This window comes from Rhamphochromis longiceps, linkage group LG2 (assembly GCF_057381845.1).
Source record: "Rhamphochromis longiceps isolate RC_006_pf linkage group LG2, R_longiceps_female_GT1.1, whole genome shotgun sequence".
Lineage (NCBI taxonomy): Eukaryota > Metazoa > Chordata > Actinopteri > Cichliformes > Cichlidae > Rhamphochromis > Rhamphochromis longiceps.
In genome coordinates, this window is record NC_140558.1 from 29840783 (window position 1) to 29859750 (window position 18968).

Genomic DNA, 18968 nt, shown 5'->3' on the forward strand with positions numbered 1-18968 from the left:
CAGACATGGAGCGAATGGAGTCAGGTGTCAGATGATGACAAAGAGAATCGCAGAGGACCTCTGCACTGGCGATGGGAGAGTGACGCTGACCAGACACCCTCCACTACACCAGAGTGTGTATTACACACTTTTAACTGGTTCAAAGACAAAATATGATCCTTCAAAATCATTATTTCACTTTAAAATGAGAGTAATCAATAAACCTAACATGGGCTCAGTTAGTTTCTTATCTCTTTAACCACTTAGACATCTCAGCTATGCACAAAAGTATTATTCCATCCAATATTTTTAACCTGCTCCTATTACAGTTTTTCTCAAATGTTAAAACACAAAAGCCAATCCTGTAACCCAAATGACCAGTAGTCTAAACACATTTACTAAATGTAGCCACCATATTCCAGTACCACAAACACATGTCACATGAAGACACAATTCACAAAACACAACCCTCTGTACTCATAAATCTAAACACATTTTTCCTTGCCAAAACACATGTTGCAAAACAACTCTGCTCATATTCTCAAATGAAAGCCCATGTGATGCAAAATGCTTGCCACAGTCACCAATCTGTGAACACAGGGAACACACCTGGCGTCAGTCACTACACACAACGACTCAAAATTGAAGACACCTGTTGCTAATGATGTGACCCCACCTATGAAAGCATAGTTTGGTGAAGATGCCAAACAATCACAATGGATGAAGGCATTCGAGCGTGCGGAAGGAGAAGAGCTGCAGGCCAAAGAGGAAGAGGGGTTGAGATCAGAGGAGGAAGAGGTGAAGGCCTAAGAAGAAGAGGAGTTCGGAGTAGAGGAGGAAGACAAGGAGGCCAACAAGAGAGAGGAGAAGGTCCAGGTGGGAGAAGAAGACAACCTCGCACCATCATAACAGATGATATGCGAGCAACAGTAATTGACCATGTCATTGTCCATGGCATGACAATGGCTGAAGCGGGACGAAGAGTACATCCAAACCTGAGTAGGTCCACCGTGGCCACCATTATCAAGGCATTTAGACAACACAACAGGTATAGTACGCTATTGCTTTCTTTGTCACACTACAGTTTTACAGGCCTGTGAAAGTGGTCTGTTACCTTACATGTAGTTTTACATATAAATCAGTCAATTGACAACACATGTTTCTTTCTTTAGAGCTGAAAGAATGCCACATAGAGGTGGGAGGGTTGCCATATTCACAGCGGCACAAGAAACCCTCATTGCAGATATGGTCCGTGAGAACAACTGCATTAGACTCCGAGAGATCAGAGACAAAGTCATTGCAGATAATGTAAACTTTGAGAACATTGATGCTGTCAGCGTGTCCACAATAGACCGAGTTCTCCGGCGCCAACAGATGAGGATGAAACAGGTCTACAGGGTTCCCTTTGAGCGCAACTCTGCGCGACACATAGGACAACGTTACGAGTATGTGCAAGTACGTATACATCCATGTCCACAGTACAGTTAGTGGACATACTGTGTTGCTTAGTGGCCTACATTACTTCTGGACAATACTGTGCTACCTGATTGACCGTTCTGAACACCTGTACGCTTTTCCATGTTCACAGAGGATAATGCAGTTGGACGCGATGGCCAGACCCCATGAGTACCTCTTCCTGGATGAGGCTGGCTTCAACCTCCAGAAACGAAGGCGAAGAGGCCGTAACATCATTGGCCAGAGAGCCATCACTGAGGTTCCTGGCCAACGGGGGGGTAATATTACTCTTTGTGCAGCTATGGGTACGGAGGGGCTTGTCCACCGGCATGCTGTCCTTGGGTCTTACAACACCCAACGTCTCCTCACCTTCCTAGAGGAGCTAAAAGACATCCTCCTGGACCGTCAACAACACCATCCTAGGCTAGCACATCACATGTATGTGATCATTTGGGACAACGTCCGCTTCCACAAGACACACCAAATCAGAGAGTGGTTCACCACCAACAGTGACCACTTTTTAAACGTCTGTCTGCCACCCTACTCCCCTTTCCTGAACCCTATAGAGGAGTTCTTCTCATCATGGAGATGGAAGGTGTATGACAGACAGCCATACACAAGAGAGAACCTCGTACGGGCAATGGAGCTGGCCTGTGCTGACATCCCAGTGGAGGCCTTCCAGGGATGGATTCGCCATTCCAGGGCGTTTTTCCCGCGGTGCCTAGCAAGGGACAATATAGCCTGTGATGTGGATGAGGTGATGTGGCCCAATGCAGCTCGGCGACATGATGCCGCACAGTGACTGTGTGTAATACTGTAAAATGACCGTGTAGACAATAAAAAAGACTTCACACCCTGATCATGTTTCCGAGAGTACTGTTGTGTGCGATAGATTCTGTTTTTGCATTGAGTTGTGTTACAGTAGTGTACGTACATGCAGGATGTTTTTATAGATTTATAGTCTTCATGTGAAACTCACAAATCTAAATGCCTAATCCTCTGCAGGGTTCTATGACGATCCGTTACTGTACAGTTTATGAAAATATGCACTGGCAGTTATGAACCAAAGAACCTTCTCACAAATTGAGCATTGTGTTTTCAATTGTTTTGCTGTAGTGTGTAATGCTGTGTATAGTGTTTACAGTTTTGACAGCTTCGAGCTGCTCTCTTGGTGTGGGAGTTTGAGTTTTGCAGTGGGAAGGTGTGGTTGTGTTTATGTAGCTTTAGAGAAGGGTGTTGTGTTTGAACATTGGGGGACCTGGTGGTAACGTTTGTGACATGTGTTTTAGCATTTGAGAAAAACTGTAAGGTGTTAAAAGGTTTGGTCTGTGCAGAAAACTGCAGCTGCTGTCAGCGAGAGTTTATAACAGTTACACCGGGATGCTTTTTTTCGGGTCTTATTATTACAGTGAACAAAGACAACTCAAAGCTTGAAGGAGCTTCTTAAACAGGTAGGGTTCTGGAAATATATGCTTCATAATAGTGCTTGCAAAAACATGTGATAATGAGCTTGTGGATCAACCGCTGAGATTTTGGTTTCAGTAATGAGTCCAATGAGAGGCTGAGCTTATAAGGTGTGTAGGCAGTTAAAGCAGTATACAGCTGATATAAAACAGTGTTATCACACTGCCAGTCAGCTATGAAAAATTTGTGAATTTGTAACTTAGTAAACTGAACTTATGAACATGTAGGACATCTTCCACTGAAGGTGGGCAGATCGATTCAAACATCGACAGCATCGATACCAGAGCTAGTATCGGTATAACTTTGTGTTGGCTGTCAGATCTATTTTATTTATATCTTATAGCACATTTAACAACAAAGGTTGACCCAAAGTTCTTTAGAAACAGGCACATTTACATTCCAAGTCTCCAGATAACCCAGTTTCAAAATGCATGAAAAGCTGAAAGGTGCGCTTTGTTGTATTAACTAATTATTGTGAGAAATAAAACTGATTTAGCAGTCATTTTAATGATCGTGGAATTTGAAAATTCATTATAATTCATCTCATAAGTCATGACAGGCAGGTTTCCCCGATATAGTTAAAAATATTGTTATTGGTATTGGCATTATTTGCCTTGTATCGGATCGATACCACAATTTGCAATATCTCACAGCACTGTCTTCCATCTTAATGATTCTGAGGGTTTTAATAACTCAGTTAACAACAAGCACACAAGGACCAAATTTCAGTTTCTGGTTAATTTCACTAACTCTGTGTCTCTTATTCTGTCTTTCTTTTTTCTCATGCGCCAATGTCTTTAGTGTGGCGTAGACCAATAAACAAAGGGAAAGCGTGTGTCTGACATTTTTGCCCTGTACCTGCTAACAATGTGAATAATGTAATGCGCAGCCCTATTAGTGTAAGATAAATAAATGTCACGGTAGATCTCCTGCCATGAAATTAACAATTAAAAAGGCAGTTTCTATAATGCGGCTGACAGCAGTGTTGGGTTGACTAATATGATTCTTTGTGTAACAGCAGCACAGAGTGTATGTTTGTCATCGTCTTTAGAGAAGCACTGGGCCTGCAGGCCAAGTGCATACTGCAAGTTAAAGCAATTCACATGATTTCTGTTTAGTCTTAGAGCACAGCCTTCACGAAGAATCTCAAAGTAGGATAAATCCATTCTCAGGTCACCTCCTTGACCACTCACACTATAAATAAAGAAAAACACACACACACACACACACACACACACACACACACACACACACACACACACACACACACACACACACACACACACACCCATATACTGTAGCTGCTGTAAAGATTATGAAACAGGTGTTATGAAACAGCATTTTGGGTGCAAGTTTCTCTCAGTTTTACTCTTACTCTCATACAACCAGTCATTAATACTAATAAATCTGAAGGTCACAAAGGCTAAATCAAATCCGATATTTTTGACCCATATCCGATCATGGTATGACAATGTGAACGGCACAAATCCGATATTTTCAAATCCGATCTGGGTCACTTTCGTATGTGGTACTGAATCCGATACATATCAGAATCAGAATACTTTATTGATCCCTGGGGGAAATTATTTATAATATAATAATAATAATAATGGATTGGATTTATATAGCACTTTTCAAGGCACCCAAAGCGCTTTACAATACCACTATCCTATGTTTTAGAAAGCGACTGCTGTTTGAACGGTCATGTCGCATTAAATCTGTCTTTTACGTCACTGACACAAGACAGACGGCAATTATCAGCGCCGGAGAAGCGCCCGAGAAGACATCGCGAAGGCTTCCCGGCCATCCAGTGTAGAAATCTGACAGAAATCTGCAACCATCCTTTGAAGCACCGCTACTCTCTAAAACAGCAATAAGGATCATTATTAGGTTATTTACATTGTTATGTAAATAACAAAATAACTTAAAGCAAAAATTGGGAAACGTAAAGTCCGAAGTCTTTATATTAAGGGTCATTAGTCAAACAATATTGTTTGCTCTGGGTCTAAACAGAGCGCGTTGTGTGTGATGTCTTCTTTTGCGCATGCGGGGCCGCTTTGAGCGTTCACACTAGAGCGCGTTTGCTGTCGCATTTTATTTGTAGTGTGAACAAGCAGACAAAAAAATTGGATTTGATCAAAAAATCAGAATTGAGCATCAAGACCTGCAGTGTGAACGTAGGCTAACACTGCTTCTATGCAGCTTTAATTCTATTGATTTGGATCTTTGGTCTATAGATTTTAGTTTCCTCAATCCAACTATCCCCTCAGGAAGAAACACAACTGTAGCTTTAGACAAGCCAAAGTGTCAGAGAGCCAAAACCAATAAATGGAACAAGAAAGTGTGGGACCGGAGGAGAAACCTGTCGATCAGGCGATGCACTTAGGTCTGGGAAATTTCTGGACATTGAAACAGTTTTCACAATTTAGTCTCAGTAGTTCACCATATAGACATGAATATAGAGTAAAGTGCAGACTTTTAGATTAAGGTTAAACAGAACTAAGCGCCAAAGAGTGGATTTCCTCCTTTGTGGTGTTTTTTTTCTTTTTATGCGTTTACCTCATCTCTCTGTGGCTGCTGCTTTTAAAACCAAGCGAACAATATATTCATGATAAGCTGTGAGGAAATAATTTGAGTACATCCAGGCTAATTATAAACTGTCTAATCACACAAGGTGAAAACATAGAACAACAGCACTGATGCGACAGGGTCCAAAAAAAATGTGGGAATGGAAAATCTGAACTAAGTGGCATGCACTACCACAGCGTCTTTTAACTTGAAAAAGCACTTTAGAGTGTTTCTCATTCACACATGCATTCACAACCTAACGGCAGCGGAGCTGGCATGCAAGCTTAGACTTGTCTTTCAGTATCACGACTGAGGACTCTGACACTTGGACAGGTTATCCAGAGTTACTGGATTAGTATTCGCAGGGAAATGAAGCGAACACATTTAAAAAGCTACACTGTATCTGACAAGCGTTCTGCTCCTATATGCTGTAAAAAAGCATGTGTGAAATTTGCAGTGTACACAACACTGAAGTTATGTTTAACATGTTTAAGTGGCCTCTCTTCTTTGGATCATTGGAGGTGGGTGGCACAAGTACAGTCTTAACAAAGGTTAAACCTACAGATTTTAATTAACAGTGGCATAAGGAAGGTTTTTGGGTTTTTTTTTTAGCAGAGCTGTCAGACAAGGCACAGCGTGTAGTCGAACGAGGATCGTGACATGGTTGAAGTCTAAAATTTGATGTGAGATGTTTTCAGCTATTAAAAGTGAAAAGACACCATTCTTCTGCTAGTTCGGTTCGATCAGTGGAACAACAAAAAGCCCGTCTCGCTTTGATGCTTGCAATCTGACTTTAGTTTTGAGTAAAAGTTAGAAAGTTCAGCATTTTAATGACGCGTCTGGATGCCTTACCTTTTTTCATTAAAGGAAACTATACATTCTCTCACATGTAGGAATTTTGAAAGTGTGGGTTTTGGGTTAGGTAATGGAGACAAACTATTTTAATACTTTCATACGTCTTTGAGCACAACTCTTCAAGTGACTAGAATAAATTAAAACAATTCAATTTAATACACGTTCATTCCTCAATCCTTGCAAATCCCTTTTTACAGTTAAGATTGCGCCACCCCTATATAGTATTCTACCTTCAATATAGCCTGGTTTAGTCTCCTCATAATTTCTGCAGATACAAATTGGCTTCTGGTACCCAGCGCAGTAGAACAGCATTCGAATAAACACGGCTGGCTCTGTATGAAGACTACAGGGTGCATTTTTTTTGCTCGTTTCCAGCTTGTTTGCATCTTACCTTGGTGGTGACATTTGTTTGATAAAGACGTTTTCCCGACTAGGCTTAATCACACTCTGCTCTTACTCATTCAACTAATCATATAAATCCCTGACAGCACATGAAGTGTACTCACATATCCCTCAAGCCTATATTACACAAACACTTGTGAGTCAGTGTGTTTGCCTGACACACTACAGATCCAAGTAGATATGTTATGTAGGGATTTCATTAAAATTTCACCTGGGTATGTGGCTCGGCGTATTTATCTGATGCGCGGTTTTATGTGCCTCACGTTTCTACAGTACTGCGTCGACAGATCGAGCTGGACTTCAAGGTTATCGTTGCTTAACAGCTTTCATATGAGCTACTTGAAGCAGGCTAGGGACACTGCATCTGGTCAGTTTACCCAACAAAACCCCAGAAGTGCTTGCACTTATAGAGATCATATATGACACCGGTCACTGGGAGCTTTTTTTCTTCTTCTTCTTCTTTTTAATAAAATCAGAATCCGCCTGATCTGTGGTGCCGCATAAAGTATTCAGCATCTTCACTCGTTGTGCCTTTAACCGCTCTCCTTCTTACTTCTCGTTCAAAAATCATGGCAAAGTTTCCCGTGGCACGCTGGAAAGAATAAAGAAGAAACACTTTGATCGTAAAACAAGGAGACAAGTATTTGTAGTGCTGGTGAGGCTTCGAGGCTTGATGGGTGTGCAGTTGCATGGTGGAGTTTGCCTGCAGAGAATGTGCGGGATGTGAATGGCCTAGCAGGAGCCTGGACAAAGACACACTATTACAGTTAATATGCACCCTCTGCTGCTACTTGAAAAGAGACATTTGGAAAACTGCAGACTGCTGTGATAAGGGTGGATATGACAGTTCTTTCTCTCTTCCCTTCCTTCCCTCCTTTGCTTCAATCTCTCCAGCTCACTCAGTGTCTCTTAGTTCTTTCTCTGTGTCTCTTTCAACATTCTCCTTCCTTTTTTTCCCCCTTTTCTCTTTTCTTTTTGTTTTTTTCTTTGCTTCTTCTATCTCCCCATTCGTTCATCCGCCCTCCCCATCTCCTCTGCTGGTGATGACTGTCCCCGGCACCTCTGTTCAGTCAGCCAAATGTCACATAACAGAACCTGAAATACCAACTTGGCAGTCGATATGGCAGAGAAATGATGGTGAGGGGGAAGGTGCTTCTGTCCTGTTGTCCCCAAAGGTGAGTGCTGGACTCTGGCACCCTGTGTATTGATGACAGCAAACCAGAAGCAGAAAAGACCAGAATGAGTCAATTTTAATAATGTTTTGCTTCCTTTGCTTTGCAGCAATACTACATTCCAATGCACCAGCTGCAAGTGAAGATGATTTTGACACTAATTGAGATTACTGTGGGAAAGGAAAAGTCAGAAAAAGCCAGCATGCTTTTTGCTGCTGTATTTCTTTTTTTTTTTTTCTTTTGAGTGCAGTTAGTCAAACTGAATATATTTTTCAGAAGAGCATTTGATATATAAAAAAACAGGATCAGACAGTGACAAATGATGGTTCGCTGCAGGTTGTAATGGCGCCTGTTTTGATATGCAAAAGAAAAACATATGTCTCTTTTTTGGTGCTTACACTTTTTCCACTGCAGTCATTTAGCTACTGACTGCAGCTTGTCACAAATTTTTAATAGTTTCCACTAATAATGTATTTTCCTAATGCTGAAGAGAGCGCTCGCATCATTAATATTAATCTGCAAGTGGACCATATTTCCTCAGTGGTTGCATGTGGCTAATATTAAAAACTGAAAAATAAAGTTTCTGTCCTCCAGGAGTTGACGAACAGTGGGCATCACTGTTGTGAAAAATGTGAAATGCACAATTCCCTATATAGTATATGTACTGTTTTTAAACAGGCACATAGCTCACCCTAGAAAAATAATGCTTGCCAGTGCTATATGCAGCAGTTCCACATACAGTACTATGTTACACCACTAGGTACACGTAATGCAAATATTTAATCAGCTATGGCAACAAATTGATGGTTTTCAGCATGTAGACATGGTCAAGATGACCAATAGGTTCAAAGTGAGCAACAGAATGAGCAAGAAACAGTGCTGAGGCCAAACGGACTGGTCTAAGTGTTACAGAGGCTGCTGATTTACTGGGATTTTCTCACACAACCATCTCTAGAGGTCTGAAAAAGAGAAACTACCCTGTGAGCAGCAGGTGTCTGGGCACAAATGCCAGAGGTCAGAGGAAAATGGCCAGACTGCTTCGAGCTGATAGGAAGGAAACAGCTCCCAAGGTGCGCAGAAGACCATCTTTGAACCTTGAAGCAGATGGGCTAAAGCAGCACAAGACCACAAATAGTAGCAGTTCTGTCAGCCAAGAACAGAAGACTGATGCTATAGTTTACACCGGCTCACCAAAATTGGAAAAAGGTCACCTAGTCTGATGTGTCTTGATTTCTGCTGTGACATTCACCTGCCGGAGTGTTACGGTGTGTGGGATATTACCTTGGCACAGTTTCTGCCCCTTACTACCAACTGAGCATCATTTATGCGCCACAGCCTACCTCAGTCTTGTTGCTGATCATATCCATCCCTTTACAACCACTTCTTCTGCCAGGATAACACATCATGTCACAAAACTCAAATCATGTCAAACTGGTTAGTTGAATGTGACAATGATTTCACTGTACTCAAATGGCCTCCACAGTGCCAGAGTTCAATCCAATAGAGCACCTTTGGGGATGTGGTGGAATGAGAGATTGGTAAATGGTAAATGAACTGGTTCTTACATAGCACTTTTCTACTCTACCTGAGCAGTCCAAGGGCTTCATACACCATGCCTTATTCACACCAGCACTTTTTTTTTCCGTTGCTTAAGTGCTTTCTATCTAACATTCACACTCTGATGGATGCATTAGAGTGTGAGCTTGGTGTTAGTATCTTGCCCAAGGATATTTGGCATGCAGACTGGAGCAGCCAAGGATCAAACCACCAACCTTCCGCTTAGTAGATGACCTGCGCTACCTTCTGAGCTAAGCCACCCCAACAACATGTGTGATGCTATCATGCCAATACGGACAAAAACCTCAGAGAAAGGTTTCCAGCACCTTTTTGAATCTTTGCCACAAATATTTAAGGCAAGTTTGAAAGCAAAAGGGAGTCCAACCTGGTAAAAGCTAGACGTACTTAATAAAGCGACTGTGAGTGTATACTCTGTATATTATAAAAGAAAGTGGAAAAAAACATAAAGTAGTGCTTGGCTGTTTCAGAGTACTTTGTATTTATAGTTTAACTGTGGGAGATCACCCAAGACGTCAACAACAAGACAGGGCCAAATCAATATGGAGAAAAATCATTAAAAATAATCAGAGCATTTATTGGCATCCCTATGCCAGCTATTAAGGAATCCTGCTTTTTTTCCACACTGTCTTCATTTGAGGATCCAATTTGTTCTGACCTTTAATGACACAGCATGTAACTCCTGGCTCTGGAGAGAGACATTAATAGACAGGAAAAACTATTACCAGCCTGCTCTACCTAACTGTTAATAGCAGGGAATTGAAAAACTCCCTGGCTGCATGTCACACTGCACTCCATCTGTTACATACTAACTCTCGTGCTTATTATCTACACATTTTGCTTTTTTCTTCTTCATCTAAGATGCTTTTACTGTCATTTTAAGAAAGCCTTATCAAGAGACTGTGGACATCTAAGATCTTTGGCGCAGGAAATTGAACACAGTCTTCTTCTGGTATAATTTAGGCTGGGTAGTATTACAAGGATGAGTTATTGTACGTTAGGTCCATTATGAGATATTATGAATATCTTTGTAAATATCAAATGTGCAAGAGAAATGCACAAGTCCATTTATAGCTCGAGCATTAATCAGACGGTGGAAAAGAACGGATTTCGAGTCTGTGTAATCTAACGTGAAAAGTTTCGATTATAAGAATTAAACAAGGTGCTTTTACTGCACGCCGCACTGAAGGTTTATTTGTCCTGACCCCTATCAGGGGCTTTGTCTACTGCAAGATCCTCTACATGCTAATTATGGCCGACTTGTTTGTCGCGGAGCAGCTCTTTCTCTTGTTTACTAATGAATACCATGTGTGTTGCTGCTGTAGCCTTGATTAGAATGGATTAGGTGACCTCTCTTCTCTCCTGCTTGCATCCACGTGAAGAGACCCAAATGCTCATCCTTTCTTGCAACCAAAAAGTCACACCTTTAAAGTGCATGTGTCATATCCAGTGGGATCTGGCTCCTTCATCTGGTTTACAAGATTGTTTTTTTATTTACCTGCTGAAACGCAGCTGTGATCACCAGGAGTTTGTCGGCCTGATCAGGGAGGTGAAGAGTGTCCAAAAATGGATCAAGGCTCTTTAAAGTGCACCTCAGTGGGGCACCTGAGGGGAGCGTGTGACCTCCAGGGTCCTCCAATCCATGCACTATTGTTTTGTTCTGCTAATTAAGAAGCAGTGTTCAGGCTGATTGCTTTCCAGTGTGTAATTACTAAACCGTCTGCTGAGAGTGCTTTCCATCTGAGTGCCAGCCTCTCCCCCTCGACCATGAGGAAACTATGTGAGAGCCTGCCGATGCAGAAAGCCAGGGTCGTGAACCTCATTTGCCCAAAAAAAGGTCCAAGGATTCTAAACGAAAATGAAGGACAAGGACGGGTAAAGGATTTACACCAGCCAAGACAGAGCACTAGGCAGGTGTAAGCACCCTCTTTTTTTTATCTAAAGGAAGAACATGACAGCCTCAGCCCACCATTTAATGCAGGTATTGCTGTTATATCTCAGAGAAAAATACTGAATAAAGGTTCATTTTTTCAAAATCTGGATGTTATTCAAAACATAGAAGAAAAAAAAAAAACTCTGACAGAGTGACTCAGGAATCAGGCTGAGAATATCATTTCCAAAGATGCCAAAAAAAACAAGTGGCACAGTTGGCCCAATTCTAATATAGCAGCACATTTACACACATGACGGATCAAATAAAGAAGTTTGCTTTCACATCGAACTGTAAATGTGAGCACAAGTATTACAAAATGTCTAACTACAGTAAATACCTCGTGGCAAATTTTCATTTCAATAAACATTTCCCCGCAACCATCACTCCGCAGTAATAACAATACAATTGCAGGTGTCAAAGTGTCTACAGTACTGCTCTCCAGCATGCACGCTGGAACACCACGTTTGTTCTGTTTGATCTTTGCAATGTATTCAGTATTCATGAACCCGCTAAGCTGAGCAGAATATCTTTTCCGAGGATGCTCGCCATGAGCCGCTTCCACAATATCACTGCTTAGAGGGACAAGCCAGCAAAGTCTGCCTTCCAAATGAACAGTGAACAAAGGGATGCTTGATTTCCAGTTCCGGGTTTTAAAGTCACAGATGAAACAGAAATGGGGAAATTTGGAAATGCACTTACCGGTCCTTGGGAATAATGAACATAATAAATGATGAAGCTGCAATAAAGAGCTAGCTACCTGTAAGAATAGCCATTACGTTACAAGGATGATTAAGGCACATCAGCTGGTGTTTAATCTTCAAAGGCCACGATGCTCTAATTTTCAGTTTCTAAATCATATAATAACAGCGCCTTGGTAACAGTAACATTGTTTGGGAAGAAAAACTGCGTTTGTTATTCAAAACTAATTAGTTTATTCTGAACATTTTTGAAAACCTTTATAGGAGAAAACCACATTAGTTTTTAAAGAAAAAAAATGTCCTTGGAGAGAAATTTGCAGTGAGAAGAAATACGGCTAATTGTAAGGTTTTGTTGTAACAACTGGAATGACGAAAATATCCTTTGGAAAGTTGTCACAATAAATGAGGACATTGTTGTGTAAAAAGAGGGGCTGATGCCTAAAATGGGTGCAGTTTATCGATCCAATGCCAAGTAAATACAGTATAGCTGATACCAATTATTTTAACCTGTAAAAGCAGCTTATACAGGCTTTTATTCTGAAACTGTTCTTTTTCTGTTTTTTTGGAGACCTGGAATGTAAATGTGCCTGCCTCGAAAACACTTTGAGTCAGCTTCTATTGTTTAAATGTGCTATAGGCTATAAATAAAATAGATCTGACAGTCAACACAAAAAGGTTCACACATTTGCTACAGTATATACTTGAGGTATAGTTCCATAAAACCTTAAAAAATAAAAAGTAACATAATATAGTGGGCTACGTACTTTGTTTCTAGTCTCTGTATTCAGTATTGATCCAATACCAATACTAGCGCTTGATCCCCTTACCTCTAGTGCACTCCTGAGATTAGGGATGGGTATCGTTTAGGTTTTATCCGATACCGGTGCCAAATCGGTACTTTTGAAACGGTGCCGGTGCTCAAACGGTGCTCAAACCGGTGCTTAAAGAATGGAGAACACAAAATTGGTCCAAAAACCTCTCATGTTCAGCTGGTTTTTTGTAAAAAGATAACAATGTTAGCCTTTTCTGCAGCTATGGGGCATATATGGTATCACTCTTGGCTGGAAGCAGTGCTTAAACAATGGAAAAAACACAAACTTTGTCCAAAACCTCTCATGTTTAACTGTTTTCCACTTTTTCTTTGGTCATTTTAGCCTTTTTGGCCAGGGTGAAGGGAGTATCTGCCATCAAACAAGAAGACAGCCGCATGTAGCTATGATGATGTTTGCTAGTTCACCTTACATGCATTAATGTAATAATGTGGTTAGCCTACTCAACGTAAATTACACACGAACAACATTAAGCGACTCACGCAGAGAAGAACGGCTGCTGCTGCATCATCATCCGTCATCATTTCTGCTACACTGGCAGGGCTAGGGGCCAGGACTCTCCTCTTCGTGTTTTTGGGGATGTTGCTAACTCCGGGTCTGATAACTGGCACCACACCTGCAGTAGATGCGCTCGGTGTGAAGTCTCGCAGCAACCTATCAAATACGGCGCATTTCTGGGCTTTAAAAAAAACCGCTATGCGTCGCCAGGTGTTTCATCGGATTTGAGGTATTACCTCCTTTGACAGTATCAGCTTAAAGCACTTGTTACAGGCTGCTGAGTTTGCATCTTTTGCTGTGAAGTACAGCCAGACTTTTGACCGCTTTGCCTTGGACATTTTTAATCTGTGGCTCTGCTCTAAAAGAACTACGTACCTGGGCCCGCCTACTATCCTCGGAAACGTAAAATGATTGGCTAGAAGTGTATCACAGCTCAGGAAAAAAAAGCACCGAAATAAAGCACCGAAATGTGCGCTGCTTTTCGGTCTGGTTACTACCGTTTATGTCAGAACCGGTGCCATCATGGCACCGGACACCGGTACCCATCCCTACCTGAGATTGAAAACACTGTGTACTCATTCAAAACATCTCAAAGTTGGACCTAATGCTTATCTTTCAGTGCTGTTATATTACCACCCCTGGAAAAAAAAGCCCTGATGGAAAGAAAAGCTTAGAAAAGTAGAAAATAATGTCTGTGAGCTAGCATCAGAATTGCTGTTTGAATACATCTACGGCCCTTTCGGTCGGGGGCAGAGTGCTCACCAGATGTTTACCTTCCCTGCCATGCATGAATGATGATGTCATCACCTGCCATCATCGTCCGCGGTGTGAAAGGCCTTGAAAATTAGGCGAAAATATAGATGGCCGTGATGCATGGAGCCTGGCGACAAGCAGTGCCAGATCCTAAATGAGTCAACACGAGGCTGTTAGAGATATCTCTCACACAGCAGTGCGGCATACATGAGAGCGAGAGGAGGAAAGAGCGAACACGTGAGGTAAAATTTCACATCAGCGTCTTCACTCAAAAATGTGTTGTAATACTCAAAGAGCCCCAGGTGCATTTCCCATTTCTGAGTTGTAAAACTTTAGTTACCAAAGGTCAACTATTCCAAAGATTTCTTCCCCCCTCCCGTGCTCTAAGACACTTTCCAATTACATGACCCATAATTCCAGATATATTACAGCAGATGGCCACTCACCATATATTGTCTCAAGCATGAAATGGCTGATGGTGATAATTGACCAAGGCATGGGCTCTATATGACAGGTTCATCTAATGATGAATGTGAGGGAAGACAGCAGGTGGACAGAAGAGTGGGATACTGTAACTCGTTTCTCCCCTTTTATCACAGCGTGAGTCCCCACAACAACATCCTTCTAGTGCTCAAGGGACTGAGAAACATGGAAATCTTTTCTGTCTCTCGCCTCAGCCCCTCTCCTTCCATCCTCCCTTTGTGTGTGCGCGCTTATGCTCAACACAACTGTTCCATTTCATCAGGTTTTAGTCTCTGCTACCCATTTAAAAAAAAAAAAAAGACACTCAAAACAGGATTTGGGCTACCATTGTCCAGGAGAGACACTGTGTTGACAGCAGACATTTTTCATGCAAGCTGCTCAAAAGCTCGAGACGCAATCTGCAGTGCAACAGGAGAAGAGTAGGCAACTCATTGTGCTATGAAAACAAAAAAGAGTAAGAGCATCCAGAAATGAAGTAAGCGGCTTCAATTTCAGGATATGTTGCAGCACTAATGCGTGCGGCATTGTGTGTCATCTCCATTTCACCAATTACTCTCACTTCAGTCATGCCACAATGCTCCCAGTGCCATCTGTAATTCAAATGGAGCATTTTCAACCAACACAGGGAAATCTCACTATTTACTCCACAGATTCCTAAGCCAGTATATCATGCTAATTCAAAGCTAACATGTCAAGTGAGATAATTTAGACTGCAGTGCTTGGGGAAAACCCCTCTGGCACATTTGTGAGTTGTAAAGAAGAAGTATAATGAAAATACAAAGAAGGATTGTTAGTATGCATTAATGGCAGAAATTAATGTATTTTAATGGTCTGTTTTGTTGCATCAAAGTAGCTGCAGGATTAAAAAAAATGATGCCACACTAAATCAGCCAGGACAATTGGTCCCTGAGCTGAGCTCTATCAAATCGGATCCATTTTGGTCTGCATCAACCCAACTAACAGTGACAGCAAAGAGGTGTAGCTGCGACAGAGGGAGCTGGGACGAAGCAGGTTTAATGTGATTTGGATTGAAAGAAAAAAAGAGTAACTGAGTTTAAAACATTTCCTCCCTGGGCCCTCCGATTTCTTTGTCTAACCAAAAATAAAACTAGTCATCAAAAGTCGTGTGTAGTTAACTTCTCGAATGCAATGTTCACATTAGAAAATGTAAAGTTCCTGTTAATAATAAACGGGGATAAGAGTGAAGCGTCTGTTAGCATAGCATCAGTTGCTGGGATATTTATATGCATTGAGGTGCTAAAGCTAGCTAGCAAAAAGGCTAGGACTGTTACCGGTTGATGCGTTGTTATTGGAATTTTATTTTAATTTTACTTGACTTTTTCTCCTACCAAAGGAGCAGTGAGCATGAAATTTACACAGCAGTACCATGCTGGGATTTTCAGCTGAAGAAAAAGTAAATGCGCATAATGTACCTAAGGCTGAGAGACATGGAGCGAGAGGGAGTGCAAAGGAGGAATAAAGAATGTGAGAAAAGGACAGAGATGCCAACTGGTTGCTCCCTGACTTTTTCGGATGTTGTAGCTGCAGTAGCTGTCATTTTTCCATCAGGAGGGAACAAAGTCACCTTGGCCTGCGTGAGGACAGGTGACAGGAGGAGAGGGAGGCTGCGGCGCTGGCGCCGGCCCCTGCTGACGAGGGCCGGTGTGAGTAGAGGTGACAGGAGCGAGAAGCTGCTCACCGGGGGCCCCTGACACCATACAGCACCTGCCCCGGGGAGATGCAGCATCAGCACATTTTCTACAGGAACCTGGAATAGAAAAGCGGGGAGGGGAAGAAGTTATCAGTTTCCTTTCTTTCCCACTTTACTGCTACTTTATTGTGTTACTCCACTAACCCCTGTCTGAGAGAAAGACAGTGGCAAGGCCGCCTCTTATAGGATCACACTGTGAGCTCTGTCAAAATGTTGATTTTCTGATCTGTGAATAATCTGCTCAGTAGTCATTGCAGTACAGTGCAGTAGTCTTGAATCACCCCTCATTTCTTTATTTTTTGCTTCCATGGAGCCATACTTTATTGCACTTTTGAGGTGTTCTTGAGCAATAGTTCTCCAAGCTTTCTGAAAGTTGTGCCAAGTTCTTCTTTGCACACTGGCTGCTTTATCTCTCATTATCAATCCAATGATTTTTTTTCATTCTTAAGTCACTTAATACCAAGTTATGCATAATTGAACCATAGAAAGGCATCTGACTCAAGGGATGAATCAGTGTTGCCTTAAGTTACATGTATATCTCTGGACGCTTTGTTACGAGGAGTCTGTTGCAAAAACACTGGCTTCTGAGAAAGCCAGTGCATGGTTTAAGAATGGGTGGAATATGATCATATTTCAGTGTACCTGTCAGAAGTCTGGTGAATTACACAAGAACTGGACTGAAAATCAGTGGCTCAGAGGAGGTCAGGAGAGAGGTACAACAGCGTGTGTCTACAGCCATCTGAACAACATGGTGGAGCCTCTGTCATGGTTTGGGGTTGCTTTTCAGTCAGTAGTGTTGAAATCTTGTCCAAATTAATGGAATTATGCATGCAGAAAAGTACATTTTGATCCACTGTGAAATACGTGTGATCGGCAAAGGCTTAGTTTTTCAGCTTAACAATGATCCCAAACACACCGCTAGTTCAGAAAAACACAAAATAGAACTCTTTCAGTCGGAGCCTGGACCGCAAAATTATTGAAGCTGTTTGGGTTCATTTTGACAGCCAATGGAACAAAAGTGAAGAAGAGCTTTGAACGTCCCTCAAGAAGCCCGCAGAACTATTCCTGAAAACTAATTGTAAGAAATTACAAGAAAGCTGCCTGAGAGTTCAGACTGTGTTGGAGAATAAAGGTGGCCATTACAAATATCAACCTTCGAGCTCTTTAGAACTTCACAAACTCTGTTTTAGTCTTATATAAAAGTGCATGTTTGCATGTTTTGATTAACTGCTGCACCTATTTCCTAAGTTCCAAGAAAAAGATACAAAAAAGTGCTTTTTCACAGTACTTCACATCGTTACTATACAACATGAGAACTCAAGGTTCAAACCACACCCATACTGAAACTTTCTTTAAAAATTATATATATAAGTATTCACATGTAAAGGGACTGCACTTATGTGGTAACTTATGCTACCACAGGTGTTTCCTGGACAACATTTTGCCATAATAATCACACACAGAGAGACACAAACACACACCATCATAGTATTATGCCTGGAAAAAAAAATTATACAACCTAGCACTGATGACACTGTTTGACATACACACAGGTCTGTGTAGCAGTTTTGGGTTCATTTTGAATTCCATCTCTTATGCAAAGTGGAAATCTCCACATTGTACTGCTAAATATCTCATCCCTGCGGGTGCTCAATATTTTTCCAGTACTGCAGAACAAAAAATCATATATATGCATTTGATTTTTTTTGTGTGTGTTAATTTCCTTAATTTTCTTTCTTCTCTCCTCTTCTCTTGTTTTCCCTCTTCTCTTTCTCTCTCACTTCTTCCTCCCAGGTCAGCATCCATCACCATGCAGGAGGCCACCTCTCCTCTGACAGCTTTGTCAATGTAAATTACTGCAGTCTGTCTGGAGTAGTCTCGGCCCATGGAGAGCAGTACCTGCAGGGCTGCCCATCTCCTACACGTATGTGCAAGAACCCAGAACAACCAGCCTATAGGTTCACCTTTTTTTTGGACTTGCCCCTCTTCTCTTGCATCTCTTTACTCTTGAATTCTCTGGATACTCCTGTGCACGTTGTTATTTTATTGATCCTAATCCCCTCCGTTTAACTCAGAACGACGTGTTTTGAAGAAAAGCGGGAGAGATGTTGTCTGGTTATGTTTCTGTCTGACCAAAGATTGCAACCACCCTTGGTATAAACAAGGTTGTGCGCCGCTTTGATTTCCTCCATTACATGAATGATTTGGTTACATATTTCCCCTGTGGAACTTTGTTCACACGGTGGTTTCTCCACTTAGAAATATGGCCTATTTCCTGCTTCAAATGAGCTCCCTCAGGATTTATTTACTAAATTGCAAAGGACGAAAGATAATTCATATCTCCGTAATTAGGCATGCAAGAAATACATCACAGAACCCAATACGCCTTGTTATTAAAAAAGAAAAAGCTGCAGTTTGATATTATGTAGATTTAAAAGCCCTCCCTGAGGGTTTTTATTCATTAATTATTTCAGTTTTTTTTCTTTATTTTGACTCGAATAGAACATCAGCGTGAGCTGGTTTACACCCACAATGCTGAGCAAATTAAGAACAAAGATGACAGAGGAAAGAGGTGACTCCATTGTTCTTCTC

The 18968-nt window shown here is 41.5% G+C and overlaps 1 protein-coding gene across 1 annotated transcript; it reads left to right on the forward strand.

The window, feature by feature from the left end:
- Positions 1–430: 430 nt before the first annotated feature.
- Positions 431–2450, forward strand: LOC146677423 (uncharacterized). The gene is made up of 3 exons (XM_085381954.1): positions 431–1027; positions 1152–1434; positions 1568–2450. Exons 1-3 carry the CDS (start codon positions 696–698, stop codon positions 2234–2236), a joined length of 1284 nt encoding a protein of 427 aa, XP_085238080.1. The 5' UTR covers positions 431–695; the 3' UTR covers positions 2237–2450.
- The last annotated feature ends 16518 nt before the right edge of the window (positions 2451–18968 follow it).

Excerpts from the sequence above, each read along its gene's own strand:
- LOC146677423 (XM_085381954.1), top strand. The coding sequence starts at position 696 with ATGGATGAAGGCATTCGAGCGTGCGGAAGGAGAAGAGCTGCAGGCCAA. Across the intron at positions 1,028-1,151 it reads GCATTTAGACAACACAACAG|AGCTGAAAGAATGCCACATA; the intron begins GTATAGTACGCT and ends TTCTTTCTTTAG. Across the intron at positions 1,435-1,567 it reads AACGTTACGAGTATGTGCAA|AGGATAATGCAGTTGGACGC; the intron begins GTACGTATACAT and ends CCATGTTCACAG.